This window comes from Pezoporus occidentalis, unplaced genomic scaffold (assembly GCF_034315485.1).
Source record: "Pezoporus occidentalis ecotype Australia unplaced genomic scaffold, CSIRO_AGI_Poc_V1 ctg221, whole genome shotgun sequence".
Classification (NCBI taxonomy): Eukaryota; Metazoa; Chordata; class Aves; order Psittaciformes; family Psittacidae; genus Pezoporus; species Pezoporus occidentalis.
This window is the reverse complement of record NW_026914084.1, coordinates 359,298-375,523: the sequence shown is the minus strand read 5'-3', so window position 1 is coordinate 375,523 and position 16,226 is coordinate 359,298. Positions and strand designations below refer to the sequence as shown.

At 38.5% G+C, this 16,226-nt stretch overlaps 1 protein-coding gene across 22 annotated transcripts in view; it reads left to right on the top strand.

Moving 5' to 3' along the window:
* The window catches only part of TNRC6B (trinucleotide repeat containing adaptor 6B), a 143,622-nt gene that overhangs the window by 80,679 nt on the left and 46,717 nt on the right, over positions 1 to 16,226 (top strand). For 20 of the 22 annotated variants that reach the window (XM_062620467.1, XM_062620470.1, XM_062620463.1 and 17 more), the window contains 3 exons: positions 7,119 to 7,206; positions 10,874 to 10,895; positions 12,134 to 12,478. In XM_062620467.1, coding sequence (XP_062476451.1) covers positions 7,119 to 7,206; positions 10,874 to 10,895; positions 12,134 to 12,478 — 455 coding nt within the window. Of the gene's footprint in view, positions 1 to 3,496; positions 3,648 to 7,118; positions 7,207 to 10,873; positions 10,896 to 12,133; positions 12,479 to 16,226 lie in introns of those variants that run through there. The other 2 variants (XM_062620475.1, XM_062620481.1) reach the window with 2 other exon arrangements.

Genomic DNA, 16,226 nt, shown 5'->3' with positions numbered 1-16,226 from the left:
AGTCTTCAGTAGAACTGTGTCTTGCTGAATGAATCTTCTGATACGATAAATTACTGGACATCATAATTACAAGCAGTTTCCTAACTTAACGTTTTGCCATTCTTAAGCTATTTTTACTATGTTTCACAATTGCCCCAACACTTTATCTTCGGCATGCATGTGTGCATGCTATGAAATAATAATTACTGACTTGTAAGAGCTCTAAAGCATTTGAAGACTGAAGTAAGGGGAAAACTTGCTCAGTTCATACATTGTGGAGCTTTGGCTGTAGATCTCAGTTTCCTTAGAGCTTGCCTTGTCAACTGTGGCTAACATCTGGAAACTTTAGATCGTACTTTGAAGTCATTCTTTTAAGGTATAAAAGAGATACAACAGAGTAATTATATAAAAGGAATGTAAGCAAAGTAATATGGACTATTAAAAACATTTCCATTTATTTTTTACACAATCTGAGGTTTCGTTATTGACAGGAGACTTTTAAAAGTTAAGTAGAGCTCCTCCCTCCCAAACCAGTTGCTGAATTGTTGAGAACAAACCCCATTCTTTATGAACATTTGATGATGTATTTTAGGGCTTACACTGGTTCTTTCAGGTAAACAGCCTTTTATGGTCAGAGTTATTTTCTTTCTATTATGTAAATAATTTTGCATGTATATATATTGAATATGCCACAAAGACTCTTACTTTATTAGCAAGTCTAATGGTCTATGAGGAGTCTTTCTTTAGAAAAGCATGCTTTTCATTAAGTCAGTATGCCAGTTTTACAAAGTTGGTTATTTTCTACGGCAGCTCCAAATTACTGATGTTTTGCTGCGATAAAGGCATATCAGTTGTTCCAGATACGCTATTTAAAGTAAGCAGACTTCTTGCTGTGACGCTCTTCTGGATTTCGTCCAGAGAAGTCAAAAAATGAGCTTACTCTTAACTCCTTGATGAGCAATAATAGTTTGCCTTTTGAAAACACCACGTTGCAGACTGCTTCTAAAATGAGGCTTTCTGAAGTGTTTTCATTTAATATATGGCAAAGTGTAAGCTGTGCTTGTATAAAATCCACAACTTGCTCTGAAGGGGAGAGGGTATGTGACACACTGTCTTACATGTTACTGTGTTACGTATGTTATGCTTGCGTACGTATATGTTACAAATGTGAAAGTTTTGATTTCATACTCTGCTGAAGGGCTGAGTTCTGGTATCTTGAGCGCACTTCCATTCAGAAAGTGTGGGACAGTCATCCTTTTATGAGGTGGTTGGTTTTAAACTGAGTAGTTTATCCCTTGGTTCACTATTGCAGTTTTTCAATGATGCTGTAAACATCAGCTTTATTTCAAGCAAAGCAAGTAATTTTTGTTTATGTTTTTATTTATTTATTTCTTCTCCTTGGAATTTTTATATTCTGGGTCTTCAGGGGTGCTATTCTGAAGGATCATGTTTTTTTTCCTTATAAATATCAGAACTCATTTGGCCTAAAATAATTTCATACTCCATTTCTGTCAGTTCAGCCTGAAGACTGGCTTTTTTAAATGTCTATTTCCTCTTTATCCAGCTTTTGTATGTCTTAGGCCTGTCTAGTTTATGCATGCAAGCACTGCTTAGCAAGAAAGGTGACTGTGGTGTTGTGCATTTTAAATTTTTTGGTTTCCAGCTAATCCATTTTTAATCTTTTGATGAGCAAGATCATAACTCTTTACATGGCTCAGTCTAATGGAAGTAATTTTACCTTTAGGAATTCAGAGTGTCAGTCCTGGGATTTATCCCATGCTGTGTTCCATCTTGCTTCTGTTTGAAGTCCTGTTTAAATGTGCTGAAGCACACTTGCGTGTTTGGACATGCCAGAGTCTTCTCATGCTGTTGAAAGAATGGAGTGCATCTGTTAAGTGGGATATGTTGAATGGAAGTAGAAGACTAATCCAGAAACAGTGCATTTAATTTAGCTCATTTTTAGTCTCTGACATCCAGCTTCCTGATAAGATTGAAAAGCTTTCATCCACCTTGAGCAGACTGCCAGTATTCTTTGCTACAGCAAGATAGGCTTGCACCTCAAAGTGCAAGAACTCATTTGGGAGTTTGTAGTATACTTTTTCTTCTATGCTTATGACCCTTAGTTATAATCAGCTTATGCTTTTTAATGTAATTTTTTATATAAATACTGTTATGCTAGAAGATTGTACCAGCAAAGCGCTAGTTACAATTAGAATGGCTCAGATGCAAGTGACAGTACACGTCACATATGCAGAGTATGGGATAAAGGACTAAATACAGTCTAGAGGATACATAGAATCATAGAATCACAGACTGGTTTGTTTTGGAAAGGACCTTAAGATTATCCAGTTCCAAACCCCTGCCATGGGCAGGGACACCTCACATGTCACACAAAGCTCTCTCCAACCTGGCCTTGAATACTGCCAGGGATGGAGCATTTACCATGTCTTCGGGCAACCTGTTCCAGCGACTCACCACCCTCACAGTAAAGAGCTTCATCTTTATATCTGACCTGAACTTCCCTGAACTACCTGAGCTTGTTGTAAAGGTGTTTTGCAACACATCTGGGATGCCAGAGTGTGATGCTCAATTCTGCTAGTATCCAGGCTGTATAATTTATCAAAACACTGAGGAAACTTTCAGAACTGCTGAGGAGCAGATGCTTGTAGTTAGAGTTCACTGGAAATTCTCCTTGCTTTGAATCTCGATTAAAGGTGGATGCTCTATAGATTAACTTTCTGGTTTAGTCCCTTGAGTTTTAAGTCCTTTTGTATATTTCTTTTGTATATATTTTGAATCACTAGAGACCTGTCTGTAGGAAAAAGTTGGTTACATCAAGTGCTGTGTCTGGGTGAGACTGGTCTAGGTATGCAAATTGTTATTTTACATAAGGTGATGGCGTTTGAGCTCTGGATAGTTATGGCTAAAGCCTTTAGAGAAGTTGTTACACTGACCTTGTAGCTGTATAGATAAAAGCTTGTTCTGTTTAAGTGCTGCTGATGCTACAAGTGTAGTTTCAGAATTGCTCCTATTCTGGAAGAAGTTGGCTCACAGTTTGGAAGCAGATTTGTAAATCATCCTGTGTTTATTACAGTGCAAAGAATAGGATGCACCAATAGAAGTTTACTGTCACTCCTGTGTTTTGCTACACTATAGTGAGTTAACTGTACTAAGTAAAGCAAAGCGTGGGGTCAAGAGGAGGGAAGATGACTCATAGGACCAGTATCTAGCATGCATCTTTACCTATGAGGAGCTTCCAGTGTTACATTGTTGTCCTGTAGCCCTGTAGAAGGAACTGGGAATTGCCTACCCTGAGGTGCCACACCTGAGTTTCTCAAAATTTTCATTTTTTTATGTTTTACTTCTATTTCTTCTGTGCAATTTTAGGTTGAGGTTGACTTTATAGGGTTGTGGGGGTTTTGCGTAGACTAATGCTCTGTGTGACACTTTATCTCTACCGATCAAAGTGTGTTGCCAGCAGATAGAATGCAATACATAATACGTCATTTCGTCTCACAGTTTAGTTTATGATAGCAAAAACTTGAAGACAGCTTCTGAACTTTGCCTGTGCCTGAAGCCCATACATTGTGAGAATAAGTCTTTTTAAGACAGTTTTCTGGGGAAAATGAATGTTAAGATTTTGAAGGAATAAACATCTTCCAAAAATGGTAAATTGTTTTAGGGGAGGGCACACTTCTTGAATACCTGTTTTTACTTTTTTCCTGAAGTGGGTGTTTTAATAACTTGGTCTGCAAAAGTATTTTCTGTTACTTCTTCAGTTAATTAGCTGAAAAACCTTATTTTCTCTGAAATGGTTGCTTTTGTCTTAGCCAGAAGAGTTTATTATAATAACTTCAATACGGTGTTAAGTGTATTGCATCACAGCTAGTGGGTTTGTTTGGTTTGGGTATTTTATAATTAAAATTTTTTATTGCAACCTATAGTTCCTCATAATTTATAAGCTGTTAATATGCCTTACTTTAAATACTCGAAATTACCAAGTCTGTAATACACTTCAGCAGTGCTTCCTGACAATGTTAATTCCAAACTAGCATGCGGTCAGATCATTTTTAAGATCAACACATGATTTCTTCAAGAAAGCTAGAGTAAAAAGCTAGCTTCTGGTTGCTGTTTAGCAAACTTCCTCTTCAGGGTTGTGGTGTGTCCTTGTTCCCATTACTATGTGCTGGTAACAAATGCCGGAACCACACCCCATTGTATTACTCTAAATTCACTCTGTTTGGAGCTGATGGATTTTCTCCCCATGTTGATCTTGTCAGTCTAAGCACCTGTTGCTGGAATGTACACCATGGACGCACACCCACACCCTCCACTTTCTTTGCCTGGGCCAGGAGGAATTATCTTATGGCTAATGAGAGAAGGTTAATATGCAGCATTGTCTTCTGAATGAATTGTTGAGGTTCTTGAAAGTTTTGCTTGTGTTAAATTTATTGGAAGACTTAGAGCTGCAAGCTAAGTTTGTGTTTAACAAGCTTCTTGTGTACAACTGAAAAAGGGAAACCATTGATCATAAAAACTTCAGATGTTAGTGAAATGCATCAGAGTGAAAGTGGGAAGATGGCAAGTGTGATACCCAAAATGGCAATAAGCTATTTCCACTCCCCCTTCCCCCCACCAATTCAGTGAACTTTCAACACAGTGGTACATGGTTAGTGTGTCTGTGGCATCAGTTCTTGCTCTGTCATTTGGAGAATGGAACTTCATATTTCCTATGTGTTCATGAGGTTTCAGTTACGCTTTGCCAGGAGCTTTGTGGTCTTGTACATGTGATGCAGCCAAGTGTTCAGAAAGTTCCCTTCCATCTCAGTAGAACTTAGGTGTGTGCTTACACGAACTGAAGCCTAAATTACTAAGTATTGATTATTGCTATATTGTAGTTGTTGATGATGTGCACAATGGAATATTAAATTCACATCTTTACTAAAGGATGTATCACAAAGACAAATGCCCATAACTAGGTGTTTACTTTCAGGCTGTGGATCTTCTATCCTTCACTTCTTTGATTATGTGCTGCACATTGCTGTAAGCCATAGCTTGCATATGACCTTTTTTTTGTTCTTTTCCATTCCCTGCTCTTCTGGTCACAAAACTAAGGAAAGTGCTTTTAAGTAGAAGGCTGTGTGCCAGGCAGTTACTGGAAGTCAGTTTGTATTTTGATCCTTCCCTTTTTCAGGAGCTCTTTTAAGACAGCTCTGAAACTTTTGCCTGCTGCAAGAAAATTTTTTAGAAATAGTACTCTTTTAACTGGCACTACAGCCCAAGAGACACACACAGCTTGACAGTACAAAAGTAGTAAACATAATTTGAGGTTATAGTAATTTTGAAAGATGAGGGTGTCACTGGAGAGCTTTTCCATATTGCTTACAGTTTGTGGCTCAAAGAAAACAGAACATTTTTTGTCTCAATGCCATGGCAATGGGAAGTATACCAGTCTCGCAGTGCTTCATGTCTTTCCTGTTAGTAAAATTGGCAAGCAAAAGCCCCACAGGTTTTTCAGAGTTTAGGGCTGGAAAGTGTGCTTTGACATTTTTATAGAGAACAGAAAAGAGTGAGAACTGACCTGGCTTAAGTAATACCAGACTGTGCATAAAACACTGTTCTGTATGATGTGGAATGCTTGCCTCAAACTTTTGTTAACATCCAGACTAAACTGGCTACTATGTATGAATTGCATTTGGTAATAATCCCAGGGTGTTGTTACTAAGGACTCGTCTTTATCCATTTTCTCCATCCATGAAGATGGAGAATGCCTTTCTGACTGCAGGAAACCAGGAAGGCATTTTATTACTATCCTTAAAACATTTTCTCTTTGAGAGTTCTTTGAAGTTCTCAGTCAGGAAGCTGTTAACACATGACATCTTAAAATGTTTTGGTAGGATTTGATTAGCTATGCAAATGTCTCTTTACTGGCTTGGCAGTATCTAGTGAAAATGCAAACAAAAATACTACCTATACTACGTAAAGGCAGTGGAAGGAAAAGTCTGAACAATGTGACAGCAAAGCCAATTCTAAGATGCTTAAACTATGGTCAGAAAAGAGCTTTGATTTGTGCATAAATACAAGAAATAGTTCAATACAACTGTAAACCTCAGCTTTGTTTATAAATCTGTTGGTTTTTATAATAACTTGTTCCAAAAGATCATGAGTTATACTTGTTAGTTGTTTGTAAAGTGCACATCTCTGGTTTCTGATCCTACCCTTTATCCATCAGATCATCTTTTTACATTAACTGCCTTAGTCTTAATCTTTCCTTATAAAAAAAATTACTCCAAGTGATCTGAAAACTTGGTTTTAAATTTACTTTTAAGGAGGAGAAGAGAACTGGTTAACAAAGATGTGATTCACCATAGAAACAGTTCAGCCAATAGCACATATGCAGTAAATTAACCATTTTCTGGTACTTTCATATTTGACACAAAGCATAGCAACAAGATGATAGCTCGACAACAATAGCAGCTGCACATATTTTTTAATTCCTTTTTTGAAAGAGTGAAAAAAATAGCTTCCCTGGAAAGTAATTTATATTACAAGTTTCATCACAAAAATTTTGTGGGTGGGTACAATAGGCTAGAAATTGAATTAGTGATTTGTATAATAAATGATGGTTTTGATGTGATATGACATTTCTAGTCTCTTACAAGCGACATAGCTACAGGCAATAGAATAATGTCTTCCCCCTGTGAAGATAAATGTCGTATCAGACCAGACCATCATATATTAAATTACAACTTCCCTTTTTTTATCATATGAAAAGATTCATGAGACTGTTCATTAAATAATAGCACAACCCAATTAAAAGGGTTTTTTGGCCAAAATGTCTTGAAGATATTTTCTAATATCAGGCACATAGTTAATTTATACAGGGTACTGCCATAAGAGGCCTGATCCAAATAAAGGAATTTTCCTTTATGCAGCAAGTGGCGTGATTGTTGCCACACTGAGCTAGAAGGTGCTTTTCTTAATCTCAACTAGACCAAAACCCTCAAATGCAAATGAAGTATGATGATAAGAGGAATCTAGTATCTTGACTTCCTTTCTTGGGGGGAAAAAGGATACAGTGTATGTGGCTTTTGTACAATTTGATTGAGCTCATATTGTTGTTTTTCATGTTTTGGCAGAGAGAAGGAGCAAGAAAGGGAAGAACAGTTAATGGAAGACAAGAAAAGGAAGAAGGAGGATAAGAAAAAGAAGGAATCTGCTCAGAAGGTAGGTTTTGATATTTGACTACTTTCATCCTGCTGGAACATAAATAGTATTGGGGTGGTAAGATATTAAATTGTTTGTATTTGAGATTTAAAACTTGGTTGTTAGGAGTGATGCTTCATTAATTATTTTTTTCCTTATTTTTTCTGGAACTTAAGTGCTTAACATAACACTTTTAATCTCCTTAGTGTGTCAAGTGAAGCAAAAGATTTTTTTTTAATATAAAATATTAAACTCTAAATTGGGTTTGCATACTTAGTGTATTAAACGCTCTCTATTTCACTGAAAATCTAGCAGATTGTTCTAAGAATTAATTTGACATGAGAAATTGAGTTCTCCTGCTTTATCCATGCTTCTGACTGGTAAAATCCTTTCTGTCTAGTTCTGGGCTTCCCAGTACAAGATATGTAACTGTCTGGGAGCAGGTCCAGGAAAGGCCCCTAAGATGATTAAGGAACTGGAATATCTGACAAACAGGGGAGAGGGCTGAGGCTGTTCAGCCTGGAGAAGAGAAGGCTCAGGGGCATCTTATGAATGCATATAAATGCCTTGTGGGAGGGAGTAAAGAAGGTGGAGGCACACTCTTCTTAGTGTTGAGAAGTTTGAGCATTGTGCACAAATTAAAATACAGGAAATCCCACTGAATCAATTAAAAGACTCATTTTGCATGTGTGTGACTGGGCAGCCACTGGAACGGGTTTCCCAGAGAGGTTGTGGTACCTCCATCTTTGGAGATGCTCAAAACTGAGTTGAACGTGGCAGTCTAGTTTGGATGTGTCTGGTTTGGATGACTTTGCTTTGAGTTGGGCAGACTCCAGGGGGCAGCTGGGGAACTGGTGTGGGGATTGTGGACTTAGATCTTCAGAGGCTGTCCCTTCCAATCTCATTGATGATGTGAAATTGACAGCAGAAGGCTTTACTTTATTTCGGTAGTCTCTGCGCTTCAGTTGTTTCAGTAACAACAGATCCTACAAGAGGTCTGACATCGCTGATAGATTTTCTAGGTTTCTGCTTAGACCAGCCAGCACCAGTTTCAGTTAAAGTTTTATCTTACCTGGGGTCATCTTAAATCTGGCTTTTGCACCAATTTCAGTCCATCAGTTTCAATTAGGTGCAAATAAAGTGGTGCATTTTTGTTGTCTTTATGCAGCCATTGTGTTGATACATCCCCAGTTATACTGCAAAAGATCAGTAGCTACAGAATAAGGTTTCTTCAGTGTCTTTTTGACTCGGTTGTGCTGCTGTTTAATGTTCAAGTACAAAAAATATATGTAGGAACCAGGAGGAGGAGACCCTGGTTGCTAGAAGGCTAGTGACTTGATGATTATATGCTGATACTCAGTGAACAAGAGAAACTTGAAAAGGTTATACAGATTACCTTGATAACACTGCTGTTGGTGTTTACCAAGGAATCAGTGCTATGAGTACAAAGGAGATTTGCCAGCTTTCCTGTGTGGTCCCTCACCTGCCTTATTCAGTATGATTGCATGTTATGGTATTTTGCCAAGATCTTGGTAAGGGTGAACACTAAGTATGTTAATGTCCTGGATACCAAACTTAACAGTAATACTTGAAGATATCTAGGAGTAGCAAAGCAGGCAACTGAATGGATAGAACATAAATGTGTGTGTTCGTTCTTAGTGGCTCTGGTGGCTTTCACCTAATAAGCAGTAATGATTTGGGGGTATCTTTTTTCAGACAGTTTGTATAACATGAAACAATTGTTTCTGTCTGGATCTTCTGAAAAATAAAAAAAAATTACTTCAACAGAGGGTATGCAAGCAAATTCACAGACTGAATTCCTGTGGTTGGTGTCCCAGGGGCTGTTTGATAGCTTGTCAGAAGGCTGAGTTTGACTCCACCTTCCCATTCACTGTAGCTGCTCCTGCCCTGCTAGTGCTTGTAGGTTGCCCACAGAGATGACAGCTGTAAATCTGAGATGGTGTCACATTTTCTCAGCTTTTGTATTTTAGACAAAAAAAAAACACCACAAAGCCGTATCATTTTGACTAGGGGAGAGAGATGCAGTATAGGCAGAAGTAATATGTATGTTTGGGTTTTTTTTTCCCTTAAGCAGACTGTGGTTATGTAGAATTCCTTAAAGATTTGGCAAAACAGGGTTCTTCTAAGTACACGTTACTTATTTACTGAGCATGTTTGCCATCGACCATAGTAGACCTATCAGTATTACCAAACTGGATCCATGAATAATTTTCTCCCTCTTTGTTCTTTAGTAGTGGAGTATCAGAGCCACTTAAGTGATTAACAGATTTTTTTTATGACATGAGAAGACTTAACTTGACATATGCAGGATTTTTCATAAATGAAGCTGAAAATTAATGTCTGGCTTTTTACAGATGCCATTTTGGTACAGGTGCATTTTTAATGTCTTGGAGACTTTTAGATTATGCATCTCTTTGAAGCTATGATGCGTAAGATTTTGTATGATAGTGGATGTGCCACTGCATATTGCGGTGTTCATCTTTGCAAAGTAAATGGTGCCATAGCAATTCAGTGCAGTTTGTCTTTTTATCCTTTACCATACAAAGAAGTTCTGGCTTGGTTAGTTTAAACAATAAACTGCTTTTTACTTGTGCTTTCATTATCCTATACTGTCACTGTGTGCTTTCCAGAATTATGGACTCAGTCAGCAATTTCTTTTAAGAATAGGTGTCATAGACCTGACACATTGTGATCTTTAGGGTTTTTTCATTATTGTGTAGTGGAACTCATGATCGACAGGTTCAAAACATGCTACAATACACTCGATTACAGAGAATATACCAGTGGTATGTTTGTCTCTACTGTAGCTTGAAATCTGCTATGCTGAAAGTACAGCAAAACTACATACTGAGTATGTTGGCAGCATGATGGCTCACTTCAGTAATCAATTTCTTATTGCATTCAAGAGATCGTGAAGTCTGGTGATTTATAGCTGTTGCAGGTATTTTTGCAATTGTGGTGATGAATCCAGGTTTAGGATTTCTTCTCCTTGGAAGAGATATCATGGGAAAGGTGAAACGGGAAGATGGCAGAGACACAGATCTCATCCCATCTGAGATTACTCCTATGGGAATTCCATTGCTACCTTTAGCAGTCTGCTGTAAGGATACTTTCACAGAAGGAAGTTTTTGTTATCCCTCACCTCCAAAATCTGAAGGAACTGTAGTGCATGTTTATTTGTGCTTTGGAAATCTGCATTTGGGATGAGGAGAAGAGCGTATATGAAAAATCATAATGAGTGAAGTAATTACTGTTTCTGCGAGGGACTTTCCATAGAATCATAGAATCACAGAATGGTTTGGGTTGGAAGGGACCTTAAAGCTCACCCAGTTCCAGTCCTCTCCCATGGGCAGGGACACCTTCCACTAGACCATTTTGCTCCAAGCCCTGTCCAACCTGGTCTTGAGCACTTCCAGGGCTGAGGCAGCCACAGCTTCTCTGGGCAACCTCTGCCAGTTTTGCATCAGATATTCCAGGAGCTGTATTATTTTTGAAAACTTCGTATCTATGAGTAGGAATACTGAAGTTCATCATCTAATTATTTTCATGCAACAACAGATACTGTTCTTGTGCTAATAAATCAAGGTAATGATTTAGCGTAATCTGTTCAATGTTTTGTGTTGACATTCTTAAAACTCTTATTTACATTCTTGCTTTTAATTTGCAGGTCACAGATCAAAAAACCAAAGGTAAGAATCTTTGATTCTAAAGAATATTTTTTATCAACCTGAGCCCAAGACTTGGATCTTGATCAGAATTATTGTAAAAAGAAGGGCAGTTATGAATCAAGATGAGTATTGTGGATAAAATAGATTAGCTGAAGTATTTAGTTTTCGGGTTTGCAGAGGTTTTAGACAAGTATAGACGTACACAAAATCCACCTGTATAAACTGAATGGAAGACAGGGAAAACACTGCGTATAGTGAGGTACCAAAGTGAATTAAAATGGCTTGGGTTTGGGAACTTAAGGCACCAAAAAGTCCAACAGATAAGGCAGGACTGATGTTAGAGAATCTTGAAAGCCAAGTTTATTTAGCTGATCTAAAAATATATTTAATCTTGATCTGTTTGTCAATTTTATAAAAAATATGTGGGGAAATTGCCGTTATTGACAGAAGAGAACTAAGATAGTAACTCGATTTTTCAGCTAACACCACCTTTTTTGTGGATTTGGGCATTGAAGCCTATATAGCGAAAGCAGATTTTGTGATGATGTTAGTTCCTCAAGGATTTGTTTGTGGTTTTCCTCTTCTCTAATGCATAATAGCCTTTAGAAGCAGCTTGTCTTTGCTTATGGGGCACCTGGTGACCAGCTGGGAAACTTTATGCGAGCTCAGAACAAATGCTGTATGTAGGACTGCCTTTCGGGTGGGAATCAACTAGTACTGCCTTACTTCAGAGCAGTACAGAGAAGTTGGATTTGTTAACTCTAAGAGGAGGGTGGTGTTTTTTCTCCCGTCTGTTTGTTTTGATGGTGGCTATGTATGCCTTAAGCAGGTGAAAACTTGGGATCTGATTTCAGATCTCCCATAAGGGTGATGCTTAAACAATCCAAAACCCACTTGAAGATTGGGGAACAGGGGAGAGAAGCAGACTTGGGAAGATGGACCCAGTTCTGTTTGACTGCTCATGTTTTTAAATGACTCATTGCCCAGGGTGATACTCTTTGCCAGCTGTACATTTCCAGGAAATTTGGGGCTTAGAGCAAAATACTTGCTGAGGATAGAGTTTCAGACTGGGGTACAGAGTTGCACATGGAAGCAAGAGGTTTGCTGCTAACTGCTTATTCCCTGCTCTTTGATGAAGTTGAAGCTGCACAGCATTTGAGAGAAGAATGGAATTTTAAAAGGAAAGTCACAGTGAGTTCTTGCAGCTAGCACAGGTTTAAGTGGAAAAGTTTCTGATTTCCATTCTTCCTGTTTTTCAGTGCCCGAAGTGACGAAACCAAGTTTAAGCCAACCAGTGGCTGCCAGCCCAATTGGCAACTCTCCATCGCCACCAGTCAATGGTGGCAACAATGCCAAAAGGGTGGCAGTGCCGAACGGACAACCGCCAAGCGCCGCCCGCTACATGCCTCGGGAGGTGCCGCCGCGATTCCGTTGCCAGCAGGACCACAAAGTGTTACTGAAACGTGGGCAGCCCCCTCCGCCATCCTGTATGCTCCTTGGGGGTGGAGCAGGGCCTCCTCCCCCAACAGCACCAGGAGCAAACCCAAACAACGCACAACCAGTGACAGGAGCACTGCTGCAGAGCGACAGTGGGACTGCAACAGGCAAGTAATAATAATATTAGTATTAAATGAACGTGTGTGTGTGCATGGCAGGAAAGGGATTGCTAAAATTGTGCATAAGCATATCATTATATAGAAAAACCTCATCAGATGGCTTCTGGAGAGCTTCTATTTTAGCATATAGACTTTTCTCTTGCTGTTAGAAACAGTGACTGCAAGTTTTACTAATAGATGGAACAAGAGAGAGATTTGATTTTTTTATTTTTTTTTTTTAAACATGTAACGGGTGGCTTGAATTTTATGCTGTAAAGCTTTAAGACCACAACAAGGTACACCCAGTGCGTGGATGAATAGCATTCTATGGTTGTCATTGAGTGGTTCTTAATAGCTCTTCAGGTTTCTTTGATCACATGAATTTCCTTGTCACTTTTTTTATACCATCTAGCAAAACAGACATGTAGATAGGAAGCCTGCAGATGTCAGGTGGCTGTCACTTCTCACCTAGATGAAATAGAAAGCTGATCCTCTTGCTCCTGACTATTTTTTAGTAACAATCTTGGTTTTCTCCTTAGATAAGCCTTTTTATAAAAGCAGTGACTGTCCTGTTTTTACTTTTCTGTTCACTTTGAATTCTAGAAGATAAATTGATTTTAAGATTTTTTTTTTTATGAGTGTCTGACTGCTCCTGAATTTTTTAGACCCTTGGGGAATTGCAGTAATTGTAATATTTCCTTCTTAAAGTTATTATAGCAGAACAAACAAAATACCACTCAAGACATCTGTCTGCCTTCTAAAGAAAAACTTAGGTGATCTGAGAAGTCAAGGACAGCTTCAGTTCTGCCAATGAGGGTGTTTAAAAAAAGAAATAATAAATGCTTGAAAATCAGAAAAAGAAAATAATGATACCACTATGTCTGACTTGCCTTTGAAAACCATCCAGATTAATGGGATGGCTTTTTTACCGCAGTCCTGGAGAGCATAGACTTTTTACAGTTCTGAAGTGGCTTGGAACTCCAGAATCAAGCAAGCTAGATGGGATGGCTGTCTTTATTAGAAGGATTCTAGGAAAATGAATGATTCTGCTTGGTTTGTGGTTTCAGTGCTTGAATTCCTTTGTAATAAATCCCTGTTTGACAGGTTATTTATCTTGTTATCTTTGATGTTGCCTATTTAAGGGGGAGGGGATTTTAAACTACAGTGGCAAAGTTTTAGCTAATCAGTTCAAAAAACAGATCTCTAAAGAGATGGCTGATTTTGATAAAACAGCTGAAAGATGAAGGGGGGGAGGGGGTGGGGGTGGGGAACCCACACCCCAAAGTCTTGTGACTGTATGTAAAATGTTAGCATTATGTCAGCATTTGTATACCTTACAGTGATTGCAGTAGACTGACAAAAGAGACTTGATAGTAGTGAAGCATTCTAAAAGTTTACAAAATTTCTCATGAACAGCATTTATTCGCTGTTGGATGTACTATATGAAGACTATTTTGAAGTATTTTAGGGGCTCCTTAAAGTTTTGTGTAATTAGTTTGGCACCAAATACTTGTTTTTCCAAGACCAAAATTTTGTTTTAATGTATTCTCATATTTTTACATTCAGTTTAATGGTACATTTACAACTATCTGTTTATATTTTATTGATAGGGCAACTTCTTATGCCAATGGTTAGTTGCTTTACCCTGGTGTAAGTCAGGAGCGTTGAAGAGAAATACACGGGTCCTTTAGACCTGCCTCACCCCATCCAGCTTTGTGCGCCATAACAGATAATTAAGCTGACTTGAGTTAAAATTAAGCCAGGTTGGTTTTTTAAAGCTAACGTCAGCCTGGGTGATTACCAGTTCAGCTCACTGAATGTCAGTGGAAACGTGCTAGCAAGTTGGAATATGTGTGCCAGGGGAGTGGGAATGAGCAGCTGGACAAGATAGGCCAGGGCTGTCACTTAAGGTGCTCCATCAAAGTGCTTATGGAGATACAGTGTTGCTATCTGTTTTGCACATCATTAGCGCCATCTGAAATCCTGGCTGTTGACAAATTGGGCCCAGTTCTGTCAGGCACTTATGCACTGATGCTGTGATTAGTTCAGCCCCCATTAAAAAAAAAGACAGGTTCCCAAAGGAGAAGACAGTGCAGCTTACTTACTGCTTCATGATGTTCTATTTGCCAGCTAGCTATAGATGGTGTTGGTGAGGCTTCAACACAAAAAATTAATACATAATCCTTTTCTACATGGATCTTTTTCTGTCAGAATTGGAATGCTTCTGTAAGATGGCAAAGCTCTAGTTCCCTGAAAGATGACACTGAGTTTACTATTGTCTCATAGCAATAGCAGGGGTTGGGGTGGAGGGTGGTATATATAATTCATCCAATACCAATTATATTCAGGATATGCAAGCTGATTTTGGAAAACAGAGCTTAAATTTTATCGGTGAAAGTCTTTCAGTAGTTACAGTACCCTCTAAGAATCATCACCATCTCTCACAGCAAAACTGCATCCCCATTTCAGTACTTTCATTTATTTCAGTTCCATACTTTCATCTTTAAAAGTAATAATTTAGTAATTTTTTTTAATTTTATTCTAGTCAGATTAGAAACTTTCTTATCTTCAACATGTTTGTTATTAAGGAGGAGTTTAAGAAACCAAGAGCCCTTACCCATTATCTTTAGACAAAACCATAAATCGCCAAAATTTTGTTGCCACTGTCAAATATAGCAGGGGAGGCTGGCTTTTTATAGGGCAATCTGTTAAATTGTGATCTAGTATACATCCCCATCTTAATACTTTTAGAATATCTCCACAGAAATAAAATGTGAAAAGCTTTATTAAAATCACCTGTGTGGAGGTCTTGCTACATAGCGGCCTGTGCATCAGTCATGTGCTGAATCATTGCTAAGTTCAAAAGACAGCAGTAGAATTTGTCTTTGGCTGTCCTCCTTAAGCTATTCCTGTGATTGGTCTAATCAGAATGTTTTTAAATCAAAATGCAGAGAAGCATTAGTGTACGAAAAAGATTAAATACCAGTCAAAAGTCACACTTCCTTGCTATTGTTAAGTTTGCCTGTAAGGTAAAGGCAACAACAGAAACATGTATGGGAACGGCTTGGTCTTTTGGATCTTGGTGGCTAGGGTTTAATGGATTAAGGCTGACTTGTTCATCAGTATTCAAAGTGTACAAAGAGTTCTAACCTTGCTGTGAAGTCTAGGTCCTTATTGGTGGTCCTTCATAAGGGGTGATCCGGAAGGCATTCAGTGGATGTTCATTGGTTAAGCTAATAAACAGAAAGCCTGAGACAGGTGCTGAAAGCCAATCTGTTCATTTTCTGTTAACGGTATTAGCAACCAGAAATTGTGGTCTTTAGTTTCGAATATGTAACATAGACACTTGGGCGGGGGAAGGGGAGGGGATATACATGTTTTTTAAGGTCAGTATTGGACAGGGCTTTGAGCAACCTGGTCTAGTGGAAGGTGTCCCTGCCCATGCAGGGGGGTTTGAACTACATGATCTTTAAGGTCCCTTCCAACTCAAACCATTCTTCAATTCTGTGATTATACCTTATTTTCCTGGATGCTGTCATATCAGCTAATATTGGTAGTAACAAAATACATATTCAGGTCTAAATACTGATGCAGATATTACTATGACCTTTATGCTCTGCAGAATAAGTTAAATTGGTTGGGTGGGGTAACTGAGTAAGACTAATATGTTAGGTACATGGTTTTGTACCTAGCGTACATGGTTCTGTAGAACAGAGAGTGTTTAGTCTTCATCACGGGGAATTTGTGGTGAGGAGGG